Below are 16,377 nucleotides of genomic sequence, written 5' to 3'. Positions count from 1 at the left end.
GATAATTCACTTCTCGTTCAAGTATAGCAGACACATTGTCTATCTTTTCAGACACTGTGTCTAGCAAAAATTTCTCTTCAATGTCTTTAGGAGAACTAGCTTCTTGCATAATATCTGTATCGTAGTCTAATTCTTGATCTGAAGCCTCAGACATGTCTTCTGTCTTTACAGAGTCTGAATCTGGCAATGATTTCTCCTGTATGTCTTTAGGAGAGCTAACTACTTCTTGTGTACTATCATCAGAGCCTGGGGTATCATGCACGACTTCTTGCTCAATCATAGCAGTCACATTCTCTATCTTTTCAGACACGGTGTGTGGTAAGGATTTCACCTCAATGTCTTTAGGAGAAGTAACTTCTTGCATAATATCTGTATCGTGGTCTAATTCTTGTTCTGAAGCCTCAGACATGTCCTCTGTCTTTACAGAGTCTGAATCTGGCAATGATTTCTCCTGTAGGTCTTTCGGAGAACTAACTCCTTCTTGTATACTATCATCAGGGCCTGGGATATCATGCACTAATTCTTGTTCAGGTGAGGCAGACACGTCCATTTCAGTCACCTTGTCTGGTGTTTGCAGTGGGCCTGATACTACCTTCTTAGCATCTCCCTCCGGTTGCTTTATTCCCTTCTCTGTTGCTACTACTTCAACCTTCTTCTCCTGTTGTTTTCTTTCTGCTGTGCTGGCGGCAGCGTCTGTGGGCTTCTGCGGCGGCGTCCGATCCGCCGCGGCAGCTGTTGTGGTACCCTTGCCCAGAGCAGCCGCAACCGGAGTGGCAGCAGCAGGAGGGGGCCCCGCCTTTACCAGGTCTTTCTTTGGTTGGTCAGGTGCAGGTTTAGATAGGGCTTTTTCCGTGGTGACCTGTGTGGTGGGCTGTGGTGTTGGCTGCTTGGCTGGTGATGGCTGGCTCTTGGGCCCTGCAGGCTGCTGGGCAGCCGGCTTTGTGGGTGCAGGCATTGGTGGAGGCATCCTTCCCATGTCTCCCAGCTGCCCAGCAAGGGCCCTTTGGGTCTGGCAGTTCAAACAAAGCCACTCGTTCTGTAAGACAATGACAGGATGATTGTCATATGTGTTAAAAACATTCTAAAGTGAAAACCATTTTAAAGGATGAAAAATAAACAATTTTGAACATTTTAATGAGTAGTTATCTAACATTTACACCTAACTGGAAATCGAAATGAAATTGTTTTATAGCTTTTCTAACTAAAATCATTAGCAACGGAGCATGAACACTTTCCTGGATTTCTTGCTACTGAACAAATCTATGTACCTTTTAAACGTCTAACAGATAAAAGACATGACCAAAATCTAACAATGCTACCAACTCAAATGAAAGCATTAACATCCAATCATTCATAGTCTCCATGCTCAGGTCCTCCGATTGACATTTCTAAAGCAGCCTCACCATCAATGATTACATTTCACAGATGTTATCCATATTCATGATTCTTAAATGAAATTAGAAATCCTTTCAGACCAGTCTGCAGCATTTTCTAGGGAAAAGAATTAAAAACTTGTATTCCTGTCATACATTATCTGAATTATCACAGTGTTGCTTCTATGTTGCCATTCTATCCATACTATGTTATAGTTAGAGATCTGTTCTATTTTATTATGCATTATCTGTCTATCTATCTATCTATCTATCTATATATATATACTTTATATAATAAAAGCTAATGAGTGGAAACTAGATGTTTCACAGTATTATAAAGTGTGACTACTTTTTTCTGTCCTTAATCTAAAAGTAAAATTATCTTACCAAAACAGCATGTCACCTTCGGCTCAGAGTTAATTTCATGCTTGCCATGGATGTTGAATTTAAAAACAGAAATTTATGACTATATTGGTAAATAACACCACAACCAGTTATTTTTTGTTGGTTGTGTGTAGTACACAAAGTATGCAATAGGAAGCCAAAATGCTAAAATGACATAAAATGACATCATCAGCCAGATAACAAAGAAAATGATGCTTTTGCATGTTTTAAGTGTTTAGTTTAAGTATGTTATACATGGAACTGCAAGAGCTACAGTCACTGTATTCAGCATTAAGAAGAATGGAAAATGTTTTTACTAGCAAGCCTGAAAACCTTACATTGGTTGTTTTGCATTTCGGAGCATAACATTTGCCACACTACATTACAGGTCATTTTTAATTAACGGTAACAGTCTACTTAATGTGGTGCACCAAGATGTTTTGTGAAATCCATTTCAGCTCGTGTTCAATGTCATTATGTTATGCAAATTAAGAACTGTGTGAAATGAGTTTTTTTTTTTTGACTAATGGCTCAAAATATACATTAAGATGGAATATAAACGCCCCTGAGATTTGTGTTCTGTTTTATAGTCCATTCAGCAGAAGAAAACAGCCCACGCTGTCAGACTGCACACCTCATTTTAAAGAAACATAATTACTGTAGTACCTTTTAACTGTTCGCTGAACTAGATGACCGTTTTAAGTCCCTTTTTACTTCATAAATGCAGAGAACTGCCTTATCAGCCTCGTCACACAAAAAAATCACAATATAAGGGTTCAAATCAGCCACAATATAAGGGTTCAAATCAGCCACCTCTGCACTGACTGCATACTTTTATTTCAGTTTCTTCCCATGTAAGGGTCATATGGCCATTTCTCAAGTGCGCGCACGCACACACACACACACACACACACACACACACACACACACACACATACACACACACACACACACACACACACACACACACACATACACACAGATGGAACTTCTCTTGGTCACACCAGGGAGATCAGGGCTGTCCTGTCCCCCCAGCTGACGTAAATGAGTAACATTTCATCAGCGCATGTGGTGACTTAGCGCGATGATGTAACCGGCACGCTGTCATCAGCTTTACGCTGCGGCTTATCCTAAATCCAGGAGAATCCTGGGATCCCTGTTTTCCGGGAGCTAAAATCAGTGCCAGCGGAGGCAGTGACATTTCGCAGGACACAGAGAGGGGAGAGGGGGGGGGGGAAAGGAGAGGACAGCCCATCCGACTGTGTGAGGCGCAAGCCGAAATGATTTACGAGTCACGGCGCAGAAAGGAGAGAGACTCGCACACATTTCACAAGCCGCTTGAGTTCAAGCCTGATGCTTTTCAAACAGCCATTAGAATGCTGAATGCCATTTTATCATGAAATCAAAAAAGGGAGGAAAAAGACATTACGGTCTATAGAAAGCTTGTGTGGGAGTATAATGATGGCGCTCACTCTGGCAATGTCTGGGAATCTGGCGTTTCTGTAAATGACTTGAAATGAATATCATCGCTGTAACCTCGTGACGGCTGTCCAGCCACGAAGGCCTGGTCACTCTGCTGTCAATTTGAACCCCGTCTGGAGCCTCTCTGTCCTGCCATTACATTCAGCAACTCCAGATGCAAGGAGTGCTGACATCACAAACTGTAGGACATTATCAATGAGGACGGAACTAATTAGTCTCCTTGGCTCTTCTCATCTTCGGTGCCAAAGAACTGACGGGCACCATACAGAATAAAAACGGCACGGTGCAGCGGTAACGGCGATCGTGGTGAGCGGGGGCAGCGCTGAGGGAGAGTTGGACAGGCTGAGAATAATACTCCAGCAGTACAGCGGCCTCTTTGATTTGCTAAAAAGCCATTCCTGGAAGCGATCCGCATGCGGTGTGGTGCGTGGAAAACGGCCAACCGTGTCGACTGAGGAAAAAAGCGACCCAAAACACAGGAAACCATGCAAAAAAAAGGTTTCATCCCCACAGGGGCGTGCGAGAGTGTACCCGGGAGATCAGGCTGACTGCGCTAGCATAAATCACATGATCGCCAGTCATCAGGGCAGTCCCACGTGTAATGGGAGTGAGGGACTGGTGGATTATCCCTCCCCGTAATCCCTTTGACCCTCGGCATGGCGCAGAGGGGTTTTTAATTGCTGCAAACTGAAAGAGGTTTCGCATGCAAATGAAGCGTTAAACTGGATGCAGTTGGAAAACAGGGTTCATCCACGCGAGGGGGGAGGAGTGCCACCGGACAGGGACTCAAACGAGGGGAGTGAGCAGCTCGTGCATTTCTGGACAGCAAGATGAAAATATGATGGCGGCCCGTATCAATTACGCTTTTGATTCAAACGCATAATGATTTTAGCCTATGGGAAGAATACACAGAGTGCATTATTGAGATTGAGCACACATGCTTATCCAGAGCGATTTACGTACATGTAGGTAAGAATTCCTATCCACTGATAGAACTGAATATGTTGGTTAGGTGCCTTGTCTAAGGGCACAACAGTAATGTGGGGGGGGTGGGAATCAAACCAGCAACCTTTCAGTTATGAGCCTTGCTCCTTACTGCTATGCCACACTGCTGTCCATGCTACCATCCTGTTTTTACTCACTGTACGCGCAACTCAGGGAGGAGTACTGTTTATGTGATCATATCCATATTCACATTATCGCAAATATATTTACGTAATGCAGATTAAAGGCACTGTAAGGGTCTACAAATCCGTCAGCGCTGTGGGCCTCTGAACCGTTACGGCTATCCTTCATATGAACGCTAGTTATATGGCTGCAAAACCACAGCAGAAAGTGCCTGAAAACCCTCTACGGCCCTTGCTCATGAACAATACTGCTGAAGACAGGAGTTACGCAACGGTGACCTCATGACCAGCCACTGGGAAGAGAACAGAGAGGCGTCATCTGGGCAATGAGTGCGCCCAGTGTTACTGTCAGCCCATCTGAGTGCCTCTTCCATGCTTCTATTTAGAGTATAATACCACTACCGGCTATATTTGTCAAGACCTTCACTTTTAATAATAATCAGATGGTCGGCACTGTTGCTTTAATTCGCATACACGCTGCTGTAAGTCAGCTACATGAAAAACAGCCAGAGTAGGTAATGTTATTTTTATTTCGTTGCCGAAATTGTCATGCGGGTATAGTGCTTTGGTCAGATTCCAAGGTCTTCTTTTTACCTATAATCGGCTGAGTTCTACAGCTGCCACTTCTTGGTTAAACTTCATTTAATACTGCGCTTTTACAATGGTTGTGTGAACAGAGAAAGCAACGTTGGGAAAGGAACATTTCTGTTGAAACATTATTTATATACCATGTAGTCATGCCAGTTATTGATTACCGAGAGCCACAAAGTTGCGCATTTGTTATGCGAGCCGGTGATTCGATATGCGACCGGCCTTCGTGTTTGGTTTAGGTTGACAAATGCTATCGGAGGAAAACAAACTCTTTTTTTTGCCTCCAGCAGGCTGCCTTTGGGAATTTCCTTGATAATTCATCACTAGAAAGCGGAGCGGAGAACACACCCGCTGACAGGACTCTCGGAAAAGCCATCATTTGGGGATTTTTGAACTGCAGGCACAGGATAGGATAGTTAATACTCTGAGCAGTCCCTCTTTATGAGGCCTGCGGGGACTCTGGGTGATTGAGTTGTTATGTTTCCTCACGAAATTTTCTCAACTTTTTTTATTTTCCTGTCAACTTGAAACGAATAGCCTCAGATGGATAGAAATCAATGATAAGAGTGAGGTAAAAATCTTACATTTTTTATGGGACAGGACTAGGTGCTCTTTTAGGTCACACCCTCTGAGTCAATCCAATCCAATCTAATTGAATTCCCCTGACGAATTCCTAGAATTCCCTTTCCATATCCCTCTCTGCAGAATGCGTCTGTACAAAAGCACTTCAGTGTCAATGCACTAAGCAATCAGAGCCCTCGCAAACCCCAGAAAGCGGCAGCGGAACGGCCTGCCGGAGTGTTTCTGAGAAGCATGAACTCAGAGCTGGCACCACAAATGTTCCACCAAATGGAGTGCAAATAATCTTCCCTGACTTGTCCTACACCAGCGCCGCTGCTCAATATACCAGAGACAGCGGAGTCAATTCATCTCTGGCTGCAGTTCATAGGCTTTCACTCCTAAAAATCACCTCCCGAGGTGGGAACTCTTGTGAAAAGGTCTGGGCGTGTGGGAGTGCTTAGTCTCGCCTTTTACACGGAGCAAAACTATTACCAGAGAGTCATTTCAAGGCGATCATTACAGCATGAAGACAAAATGAAGCAGCAATCACAGCACTGTGGCTCCCAGCATACACAACACTGATTTGCAAATATTTACCTTTTATTTTATCTCACACTGCAAATATAGGGAGGAGAAAACTTTCACACTGTGCATATAGGGAAGAGAAGGCCTTCACACTAAACATATAGGACAGAGATATAGGGCAGAGAAAGCTTTCAGACTAAACTTATAGGACAGAGAAAGCTTTCACACTGCAGATATGGGGCAGAGAAAACTTTCACACTACACATATAGGACAGAGAAATCCTTCACACATCTGCGTGGTTTTACATTACACTGATGTCTTCAGTACCAGAATACTGGCTAAAAGAATCACTGCCCTGCAATGAGAGCATCTCTCAGATGTTTATGAGCAGATTAAGCACAGAGGAAGATTTACAAAGGGGATAAGGCAAATGCCACATACCCACTATCCACATATCTATTTGCTTTTTCTTATTAAAAGAGTAATGTTGAATACTAATCAACCAGAGCTCATAGCTTATAGCTCATAGCTGTGGCTCTGTCTACACAGAAGCGTATAGCCTGAATGGCAGTCACATGTATACATTCTGAGTCAGTCTTTTTCTCCTTTCAGCACAAATGTCATTTATTCAGTGTGCTGTACGTTCAGTCTTCAGTTGGTGACTCCTCCCCCACTGTGGTACTGCCTACATGGTAATCCTCCAGCCTCTCAAACATTAGTGTGTGTGTGTGTGTGTGTGTGTGTGTGTGTGTATCTGAGTGAGAACGGGGGAAAAGAGGAGAGAGAGGAAGCCGGGCATGCTAAGAATTTCTGCTTGAGGAAGTTGAAAGGAAAGAGCTGCAGGCCTCTCTCTCTTTCTCTCTCTCACTCCCTCTCCCTCTCTCTTTCTCTATCTCACTCTCCCTCTCTCGCTCTATCTCATCTCTCTCGTTCTTCATTTCCCTGCTCACGTGGATGCAGACTAAGTCAATGTGCTTGGTCGTGGGCGATCCAAACGACTCCTTCCAAGGTTAACGCCACTGGCACATCAGGCCTCTGCTCTGTGTATGATTGCCTTAAGCCCTAACCTCCCCATTCTGATCACAACGGATTCACAGCCTGGGAGTCGCCCCGGAAAAAGAGGAGTGGTCTAGCGATCCTGGCGATGGCCTTCTTGCTCTTTTGTCAGCCCTTATTTTTGGCTTTGACAGAGAAATGTGAGCAGAGAACTGGCATATCCACAAGTGCCATCCAGTTGACCTTGATGTGCCAGAGCCGATCAGAGAAACAGCGTTTGTGGCTTCGGCTGCTCTAATGAAAAACACAGTGGGCGCCTTGCTCCAAAACGTGCAGTCTGTCCTAATGAGAAACCCAGCCCAGCCTAATGCAAATGCAGTTCAGGGGAAAAGCTGCCACCGGCTTGTGGCGGTAACTGTAATCACTCCGATAAAATTAGTAATCAGCACTCTAACCGCTTTTGCCCCTAATTTACTAAAAGCAAATAGAGCAGGCATCAGGACTGATGAAAATGTGCACGCTGCGGAAAGGGTTAAAGTGTGAGCGCAGTCATCCGTGCGCTTTAATAGCTTTTTAATCCTCACACAGATTTCCCTCAACCACTGAAGATGATGCTGAGTACGTGCACCCAGATCAGGAAAAGTTGACACTTGACACATATGTTTAATTCACAGCATAAACACCCTCTGCTGCTATAATTACCGCCATGTGTCTATTTCAGCTCCTGTTGCCACAGATCCGTACTAAATGTCTGTGGGATGAAACCGAAGCTCTTTGTAATGGCGGTTGTTGGTGGACTTCATTAATCGGAGTGACCCGAACAACCTTTACAGTCCCATCTCTTTGGGCCCGATCACTGCAAATGACAGCGACACAGGAAGGTAATGGAGCAATAGCCACACTGTCTGCCGGTGAATGATGAAATGTTTCCCAATAGCATCGTTCATTTGCAGCCACTCCGTGGCCCGGTGGGGCGCCGCCGTCCCAGCGTAACGGCACTCATCGACACTCCTTCCACCATTAACAGCTGCCACTCGTCCGCTAAGGTAGCCTGCACTCAGGTACACTTTATCTCACTCTCACTGTACAATAGCTGTATATGACACAGTGCAATAGTTGTATACAACTAATAGTTGTACAGACCCACAGCCTGCACTCATGTAGACTTTAACTTATTGTGCAGCAGCAGTTCATATTTATTTTTATATACCTCATTCATTCCACGCTAATTCCATATGTACGTGTCCTGCACGACTGTTGTTGCTTGTTGTATCGCTACTGTTTGGTATTTGTTGTTGTCACCTTGATGTTTTCTGACAGCGCTATGAGAGACATTGGAACCAAATTCCTTGTGTGTGTAGAAGCACGCTTGGCCAATAAAGTCTGATTCTGATCCTGATTTTGATTCTGATAACTCACAGTAGAGCTCTGATCTGGAGCCCAGCGTGCCTTCACTGCCTTCATATCTTGGTGTTCATTGAAAATGAGGGACCCACTAATATGCGAGTGGGGGGGGGGGTGAAATCGTGATGGCTTTGGTGTCAGAGCGACAGGGTGATGGCAGTGCTGATGCACCATGCCGATGACGCATACAGCTGTCATCCTCCTCCAGTGTCTTTATTTATTCATTCCCATCAGCCTCAGCGTGGGGCAGCTCCACACTGGCTATGGGGCCACACTGGCTAAAATGAACTGGCCCGCGGAGTGGACTGAACCGTTGGCGCTGCCTCCTGTATTGGGAACACTGCTATGCGTTCTAGTAACTGATGTATGGTATCTATGCTATGCCTAGTCAGATTGGACAAGTTAACTTGTGGTACGGCTTCAATAGTGTTATGCTCGCACTCACTGGTCTGGGAGTGTTATTCGCCTGGTCTGACACTGCTGCTTATTTAACTTGAATGGCTACACTCCTGTTCTATTGTGCTGTAATTAGCTCTGGAAAAGAGCGTCTGCTAAATACATGGCATGTAATGTAATGTAAGGAGGGTGCACTCAGGGTAGTAAGGTCCCATGAACTCTCACCCTGTCTGGTTCACAGCACTCTGTTCTATAACATGCCACCTTCCTGTGGAATGTCAATGCACGTCCAACACCTCTATCAAGCCTGTATTAAAAGTTCTGTTTCTGCATCAATCATGAAGCCAGCTTTCTGCATTCTGCCTGAATCTCCCTGTTCAGCTTGAAACACGCCGAGAAGGAAATATTGTATTTGTTGTGGCTTATTTGCATTGGCGTCGAGCAAGGGCTGATGAATCATGTTCCAACCAATTCCTTATCTCAGACCAGTTTTATGGCTCCCTGCAGTAAATGATTTCTTTTTAGTAAAACGATGGAAAACCGCTTTACACGCCCTATCAAGGAAGGAACACACGATAAAGCTGGGGATGCGATGAGAGGTAGAACGAAACAGACATGAAGGAGAAAAGTCCTTTTGCCAGCCATTTGTCAGTCGACGAGCTCCTTACTGAATCTGTTAATGAAATCCGGCCAGCACCGGTGACATAATCAGAAAAGCAGTTTGAATAACGCTCGCCCCGCGTCTCATGCAAGACTGTCCTTCTGGCGTTTTCACCTCTCATCAGAGCTGTTTTCTCTGAGCGCGATTCAACCGCACTGGACGGCCGAGCGTTCTGAAGGCCGTCCAGCCCCTTTGACTGCAGCGAGACGTCCGGCAAGGCCTTCATGTCTCTGAACGTGCATACAGCTCTCCTGCTGATACAAAACCTTGGCGAGCTGCTCTTCTGTTTTTGATGCGGCTTGTTATGGAAAATGTAACTTCTATAATGGGAAGTGCTACATAGCCTTACATGGTGATTAAGACTGTCTACAAAACATTATTATTAGTATTATTATTATTGAATACTATTAATTCACATGTAACACTTATCACAACTGACAAATGATCTTAATAGCTCAACAAGCTGCATTGTGACCTCTGACATCACTGGTAATGAGCACCCATGAATACTTCTGAACACCATTAAATCCTCTAATGATCGGTTAATGAATAGTTATGAATGACAGTATTATTCATTGGTTAATAAAGCATTAGGTAGTTATAATATGCCCCAAAAAGTCTAGCGTATTCCAGTGAGAACAATGTCATTTGTGGTAGTCAAATCAAAACAAAAAAGTTACAATTAAACATGACTCAGATGAAGCAGAAATATCACGTTGAGCCTCTTTTCACATAAACCTATCATTATTCATTTTCACAATCCTGTCTTATATCCCACTGAATATTGCAATAGCAACCAATAACAACCTTTTGAAATCTAGCCTAACCACTGCACAAACAAGTCTCCTAGCATGTATTTAAAGCAACGTAATTATGTATAGCCAAGGAACAGTGGTTAAAAGCTAAGCTTTGATGCTCAAGTTAATGAAGGTGGAAATTGCTGTAATAGCCTAGTTTGCATTACTGTGGTTCTTTCTTGTCAGCGCAGGTTACTTGTATGCCTTGATGCACAGGTCTTTGACATTCAAGGTAGAGCACTTATTTGCAGGCACGGTGCCCGATCTTTGTGAACGTCTAATTTACTCCACGGGATTCTGGCAAGTGCCTCTGAAGTCATCCGGAATGCCACGTCTTATTTTAGACACTGCCAGCGCTCCAGATCTGTGGTCACAGGCAAAGCTGCATTATCTGGGGAAACCAATATTTTTTTGGCTTACCATGAAAAGAGACTCAAGTTTTGAACATTTTTTTGACATTTAATCTGGCTACTGTTGGGAAGAGCACATTGTGGGAGTTTAACCATATGAGTTCTGAACATGATGGTACAAACATGGGCTCGACTGATGTCAAAACATGAATAATTACACTGCTTAACAGCTCTTTGATCTGGAGGTAAATTTCAGTTTTGATTTATTGGCCATTAGTGCTATGAGGTTAAATATGGCCACCAGGAAGTTGTCATACAGAGACGAAGAGGAAATGAAATGTTATGTCTCAATTGCTAGTCTTAGGCAAGCTTCCTTTCATAAAATCTCTGACTCACTGACAGAAGGCAGCTTATTAAATTCATTCCAGAGTTACATTCCCATAAGCACGTACTCGCGTCTTGCAGCCTAAATAATTTCAAATGATCTGTTTTCAGAACTGGGTGGGGGATCAGCTGTTGAATCCGATACGTTAACCATGAATCGAAAGTGACATCCGGCATCAAATCAAATCAGTTCCATTATTTAATAACCTCTAAAAAACAAGTCCACAGGCAAGAATAACATCTATAAAGCTCCCTCAATGGCAAATTCTCATTCATTTAACCACAATGCAACTGAATCAACTAGGTGAACACAAACTATGACAAGTGCTCATGTATGAGCTTTTTGGAATATAAATAATGTTTTGCTTTTTGATTATGTACAGTTTTTGCCAACTCTGAAGTTTTAAATAAACACAAAGTGGGAATGGATTAGCATAATCATATTTACATAAGCTCATTAGGACATGATCAATGGTTATTTAGTGATCGATACAGAGTAGGCATCACCTGTCCCTTAGCTGAAGCTCAGACACTAGACTTGGGCGGCATGTTCTCCAGTTTCAGACAAGCACAGACATGCTGTACCTTTAGCAGATGGTGGAGGCCATGCATCAATGTTCTCGAAGATAGAAATCTCCAAACTTTCACAGCTCTGGCTAAAAATAACCCTCCCTCCTGCCTCTGTTGACTGATCTCCCTTTCATGGGTCAGAATAACGGGAGGGCACTTAGACAGAGGGAGGCATGTTTTTGTCCCCTCTCAACAAAATCCCCTCCGGGTCAAATGGCTTTATGTACCGCGTATGCAGGCATGACAAATGAATGCCATTTTCGGCCTGCTATTGCACTGTTTCATAAAGTGACTGCTTGTCTGTCTGTGCAGCTGCGGTTCAGCCATGCCTACATGTAAGCGTGCTTCCAGGATAAACTCAGAGAAAAAGGCCATAAGGAAGCCATCAGCTTGAAGAAAATGCATCGCCATGTTTGTGAAAGTGTTACATTACATTAGATTAATGTCATTTAGCAGGCACTCTTATCCAGAGAGATTTACATTGGATACAATTCTTACAAGATATCTTTTTTTATAGCTGGATATTTACTAAGGCGGTCGGTTAAGTACCTTGCCCAAGGGTTCAACAGCAGTAGCCCCACTGTGGAATTGAATGAGCAACCTTTCCGTTGCAAGCCCTGCTCCTAACCATTACATCACACTGCTGCCCCTTGGGAGACAGCCAGGGAAGAACAGTAGTTGCGAATCTAGGTGAAACGCCTCGGTCCTACTCATTTTTTCACCGAGTAATGATGTCCTTCTTAGAATAAATTACGTTTTTTTTACCCATGCATTGCAAAGGCGGGCTTTATTGCACGGCGCATTTTGGTCAAAAGCACATCTTCATTAAAATGAGAGGGCATTTAATTACACTGAGTCTCACACAATAACCCAGAGAGCACCGATCTGCAAGCCTGCCTGTTAATGGTGCTATGATGGTTCTTTTCCTTTTCGGGATGAATATATTCTTATTTCTGTAGCATGGGGTAGACTTTGAGGATTCTGAGGGCTTTCCAGGATCGTCGTTCCACATTGTGAGGAAATAATCAGAGGCGACTGAGATGGTGCCTGTGGGGAAAGACGTGCAGACGGCCGAGCCAAACAGAAGCCCATTCGCCTTTTTTATGTGCTCTGCACAACCTGAGTGTCGTGAGCCGTTTAATACAGCCTTAGCCCTGGTCTGAGAGCAGCTGCATTAGAGAACGGTAGGCAGGGTAGAGTGCTGTTCCTCCATCACCACTCTCCTTACCTCCATCTCTCGCTGGATGTCTTCCAACCCCCCCACTTCCTACTTCCACAACACCTGCTGATCTGAGGTCAGCACAGAGCACTATCACACTGATCCGGATAATGGGATCAGGGGGAGAGGTCTGGAGTGCCCCGGCACTCCTTCTCACCGCAAGCGACGGCAAAACTCACAGCAACCGGTGCCTGGTTTCCCGTAAAGTAAATGGTAAATGGACTGCATTTATATAGCGCTTTTCTACTCATTTGAGTACTCAAAGCACTTTACAGTTACATGCCTCACATCTACCTACCAGTGGCAGAGGCTGCTATACAGGCTTACCAACTGGCCACTGGGAGCTGTTGGGGGGTTCAGTGTCTTGCTCAAGGACACTTCGGCACTCTGCCAGGATGAGCCAGATTCGAACCAGGGACCTTCCAATCCCCAGTCGACTGCTCTATCTCCTGAGACAGTCTGTCACGTCAGAGAGCTGGACGGGTCGGATCGGCAGGGGCGGCAGTCGCGGCAGCCGCGAATGAGTGAGCGCGGCCGCCGAAAGCGAGGCGGCCCGTTTCATAACGGCGCCCACGCCCACGACTGGATCCACGCCTCCGTTTAAGATCAATAAACAACGCGTGTCATCCTCCATTTTTCTAAATGCGGGCCACAGGCTGGGCTGCGGGACTGTCTCCCTCATTTAAAATGCGCCGTTCATCTCAATTTCCTCCGCTGCGCCGAAAGACAAGCGAACGCGTGTTTTCACGTAACATTTAAGAAGACGTACACCCTGTCCCCCCACCCGCCTGTCCCCGATCCCACTGGTTGGCAACATTTCAGGTGAGAGGGGTGCTGCCTGGTACTGTTGCTCTGTGGAAGTCTATTTCGCAAGACAGGCTTCCCCCTCAATTACGGCAGCCAGTAAGTAAAGCATGTTGCGCCCTGTTCAACCTTCAGAAATGAGTTTGTTTCCTATGTCTCTGGGTAGACATCTTTCCTCACATGCCTGGAGCCCCAAACTGCTCAGGATACATCCTCCATCCCCAAGAGGAGGATGGGAAAAATCTGCTATCGACTTGTGCAGTCTGGCAGAGAGCCACCCCCTTTTAATTAAAGCTCCTGTGTTGGGGTGACGGGGCCTGGGACCAGGGACGGGCGTTGGGGCCTATCTCCGCGAGCGCTGGCGGTTTGAGATGAGCTTCACTGCTGAGCGATAACCGCGCACAGACACACAGAAGCTCACTCTCCACAGCCCCAATCCCACGGTGCGCGGGACAAATACTAATGCTCCCTCTCCTTAAGTCCCCCAGCTGAATTCCTACTCACATACCACACAGCTGTGCTTCAGCTAGCTTCCCCAGAAACTACATTGGCAAAACCCTCTGCAAAAAGCACCTGCAAAAACTGTATTCTTCAACTGAATCTCTAAGACACACTTCTAACCAGCCATCAATGGCTTCAAATGCTGTTTGGCACTATGCTGTGTTACTGTTCAAAGGTGTGCTTTAAGTTCAATCACTCAGGTGAACCACTAATTTAATTATAGTATAATAAAATGAACCAAACCCCGTGGTGTTGCAGGGTTTTTAGGGGACAGGATGTCTGTAAATAATGCACATGCACAGAATTTTTCACATTAAATTGTAGGTAAACAGTTTTAACTCTAACTGTGACTATGAGTTCCTGTCAATAAACTATGAGCCTGAAGTTAGAAATTTAGCCCTTGAATAATCTTCAGGGTTTGGGAATCTTAACTAAACATGCTACACGGAACGACATTTTGAATCAGTCATTAAGTTTCCTGTACCAACTGGCTATTATTTATTGAATATATATTCACTTCAGGATTTAGTATTATTTGAACTCTCATATTTAGATAGAATATGCTGATAAATACATTCATATATTACAACATGTTATTCCAATGGATCAGACATTGCCCTGGGCTGTTCATGGGCCTTTCAGACAAACCAGATTTTATGTTTTTATTATTATTATTGAGGCTTAATGTCACAATTACAGCACAAACGGCAAAAGGCATCGTTAGTCACGGTCCTCTCCATGGTCAAAAGCATGACCACTCTCACAGTCAAGGTCAAGGCCACGGTCAAAGTCACCGTGAGTACCACATTCACGACACGAGCGGAGAAAAACCTGATACAGCGTTTTTGTTTCTTCGACGCTCCGCCGAAAACGTTAGCCTTACGAGCTAAGCCCGCTTTCGTGGGGCCAAATGGAAGCTTGCGGAGACAGGCATTGAAAATCATTGGAAAAGTGAATTAGAGAAGGCCTGCGCTGTATTATATAGCCGTGCCTCAGTGTTCCCGGGTTCCCTGCACAAACTCACGCTGGCACCTTTATCGACTTCCTGGCGGATGCCTTTGGCAACAGCTGCTGCCGGCTAATATACTGCGCTTTCAGCAGCCCCCGCGGCGGGGACCTCTCAATAAATCAAGGCCCGTAATAATGGAGAATCCTGACCCGCTAATCTGCAATAAGCAGAGTGCTCAGAGCCCGAAGATGCAGAGCGGGGCTCCGGCTCCGAGGCTTTGACAAACGGTGCATCGGCCGGCCGCGCTTTGAAGAGAGACATCAGTGCGGAAGGGGAGTTACCGAGCCCCGGGTTCCGGAGCGAGCATAAGCTTCCCTTTAATCACGGTCGGGAGAAGGCTTGAACAAACGTGACCGTGATGTTTTCCACCGTTTATGTAACTCTGTTCTTGACGAGGTGACTCTTGCACAGCAGACATGATGTGAAATTCCAGGTAACTGACTCGGACCTGTGCATGCTTAAGATAACCGCTCATCGGCAGGGGTCCTGTTAGCCGTAGCCATGCTGTTTGCTATCTTGGCGTTGGCTCAGCTCCACTCTGATGCGATTTTTAACTAATTGAACTGACTGCTAACAAACTCCATGGAGGAAGCTTCGTTCTCACACGCTCCAGGGCCCTGCAAGCGCCTGTCAGCTTCAAACTGGGCTAAAGCAGAATCGCGCTGAGTCAGCACCAGGTAACTGCTCTTAGCCTCTCCTCTGCCCTGTGCTATTTTAGTGCCTAAAGCACGCCAGGGCAAATCGCCCTCAGCAAAGTAACACCGATCTCTACTGCTGGACCGATGAGAACAACCACATACGCACGGGCATGTCATCAGCGCTCGACTGTGACCCGAGCAACGGCCGAGGATAAAAGATCTGGCACAACAACTCTCTCTGTGATGATTCAAAGAGTGAGAGCTTTCAACGTTTCCCAGAACTCAAGATTGTACAGATATCAGGGATAGACTAAGACAGACTCCTGCTGACTCAACCGTTTTCTGTGGTACAATTTCAGGTAGTTTTCCAGAAATTAATGTAATTTCAGTCAAGGTTAAGCTGAAATCCCAAACACATATACATGTAAAATTATAATTTTAATGAAGCTTTCTTGCCCTTTCTCAGATAACAGCTCAAAGTACCCTCTGTAATGGCACTTAATGCATGCAAGAGATGAAGATGATGGATGGTGAAAACTCTGTTAATGTCCAACTGCAGACGGTGAGGAGACACAGAAATGGACACGGCTGCACTGCCTTAGTA

General features: G+C 45.1%; 1 protein-coding gene across 1 annotated transcript in view; it reads right to left on the bottom strand.

Annotated features, from left to right (window-relative positions):
* Positions 1-16,377, bottom strand: part of LOC118771737 (protein piccolo-like) — a 95,221-nt gene that overhangs the window by 60,905 nt on the left and 17,939 nt on the right. The window contains exon 4 of the mRNA XM_036519743.1: positions 560-1,036. Coding sequence (XP_036375636.1) covers positions 560-1,036 — 477 coding nt within the window. The remainder of the gene's footprint in view (positions 1-559; positions 1,037-16,377) is intronic.

Source organism: Megalops cyprinoides, chromosome 25 (genome assembly GCF_013368585.1).
Source record: "Megalops cyprinoides isolate fMegCyp1 chromosome 25, fMegCyp1.pri, whole genome shotgun sequence".
Lineage (NCBI taxonomy): Eukaryota > Metazoa > Chordata > Actinopteri > Elopiformes > Megalopidae > Megalops > Megalops cyprinoides.
The sequence above is the reverse complement of the archived record's forward strand: the minus strand, read 5'-3'. Positions and strand labels throughout refer to the sequence as shown.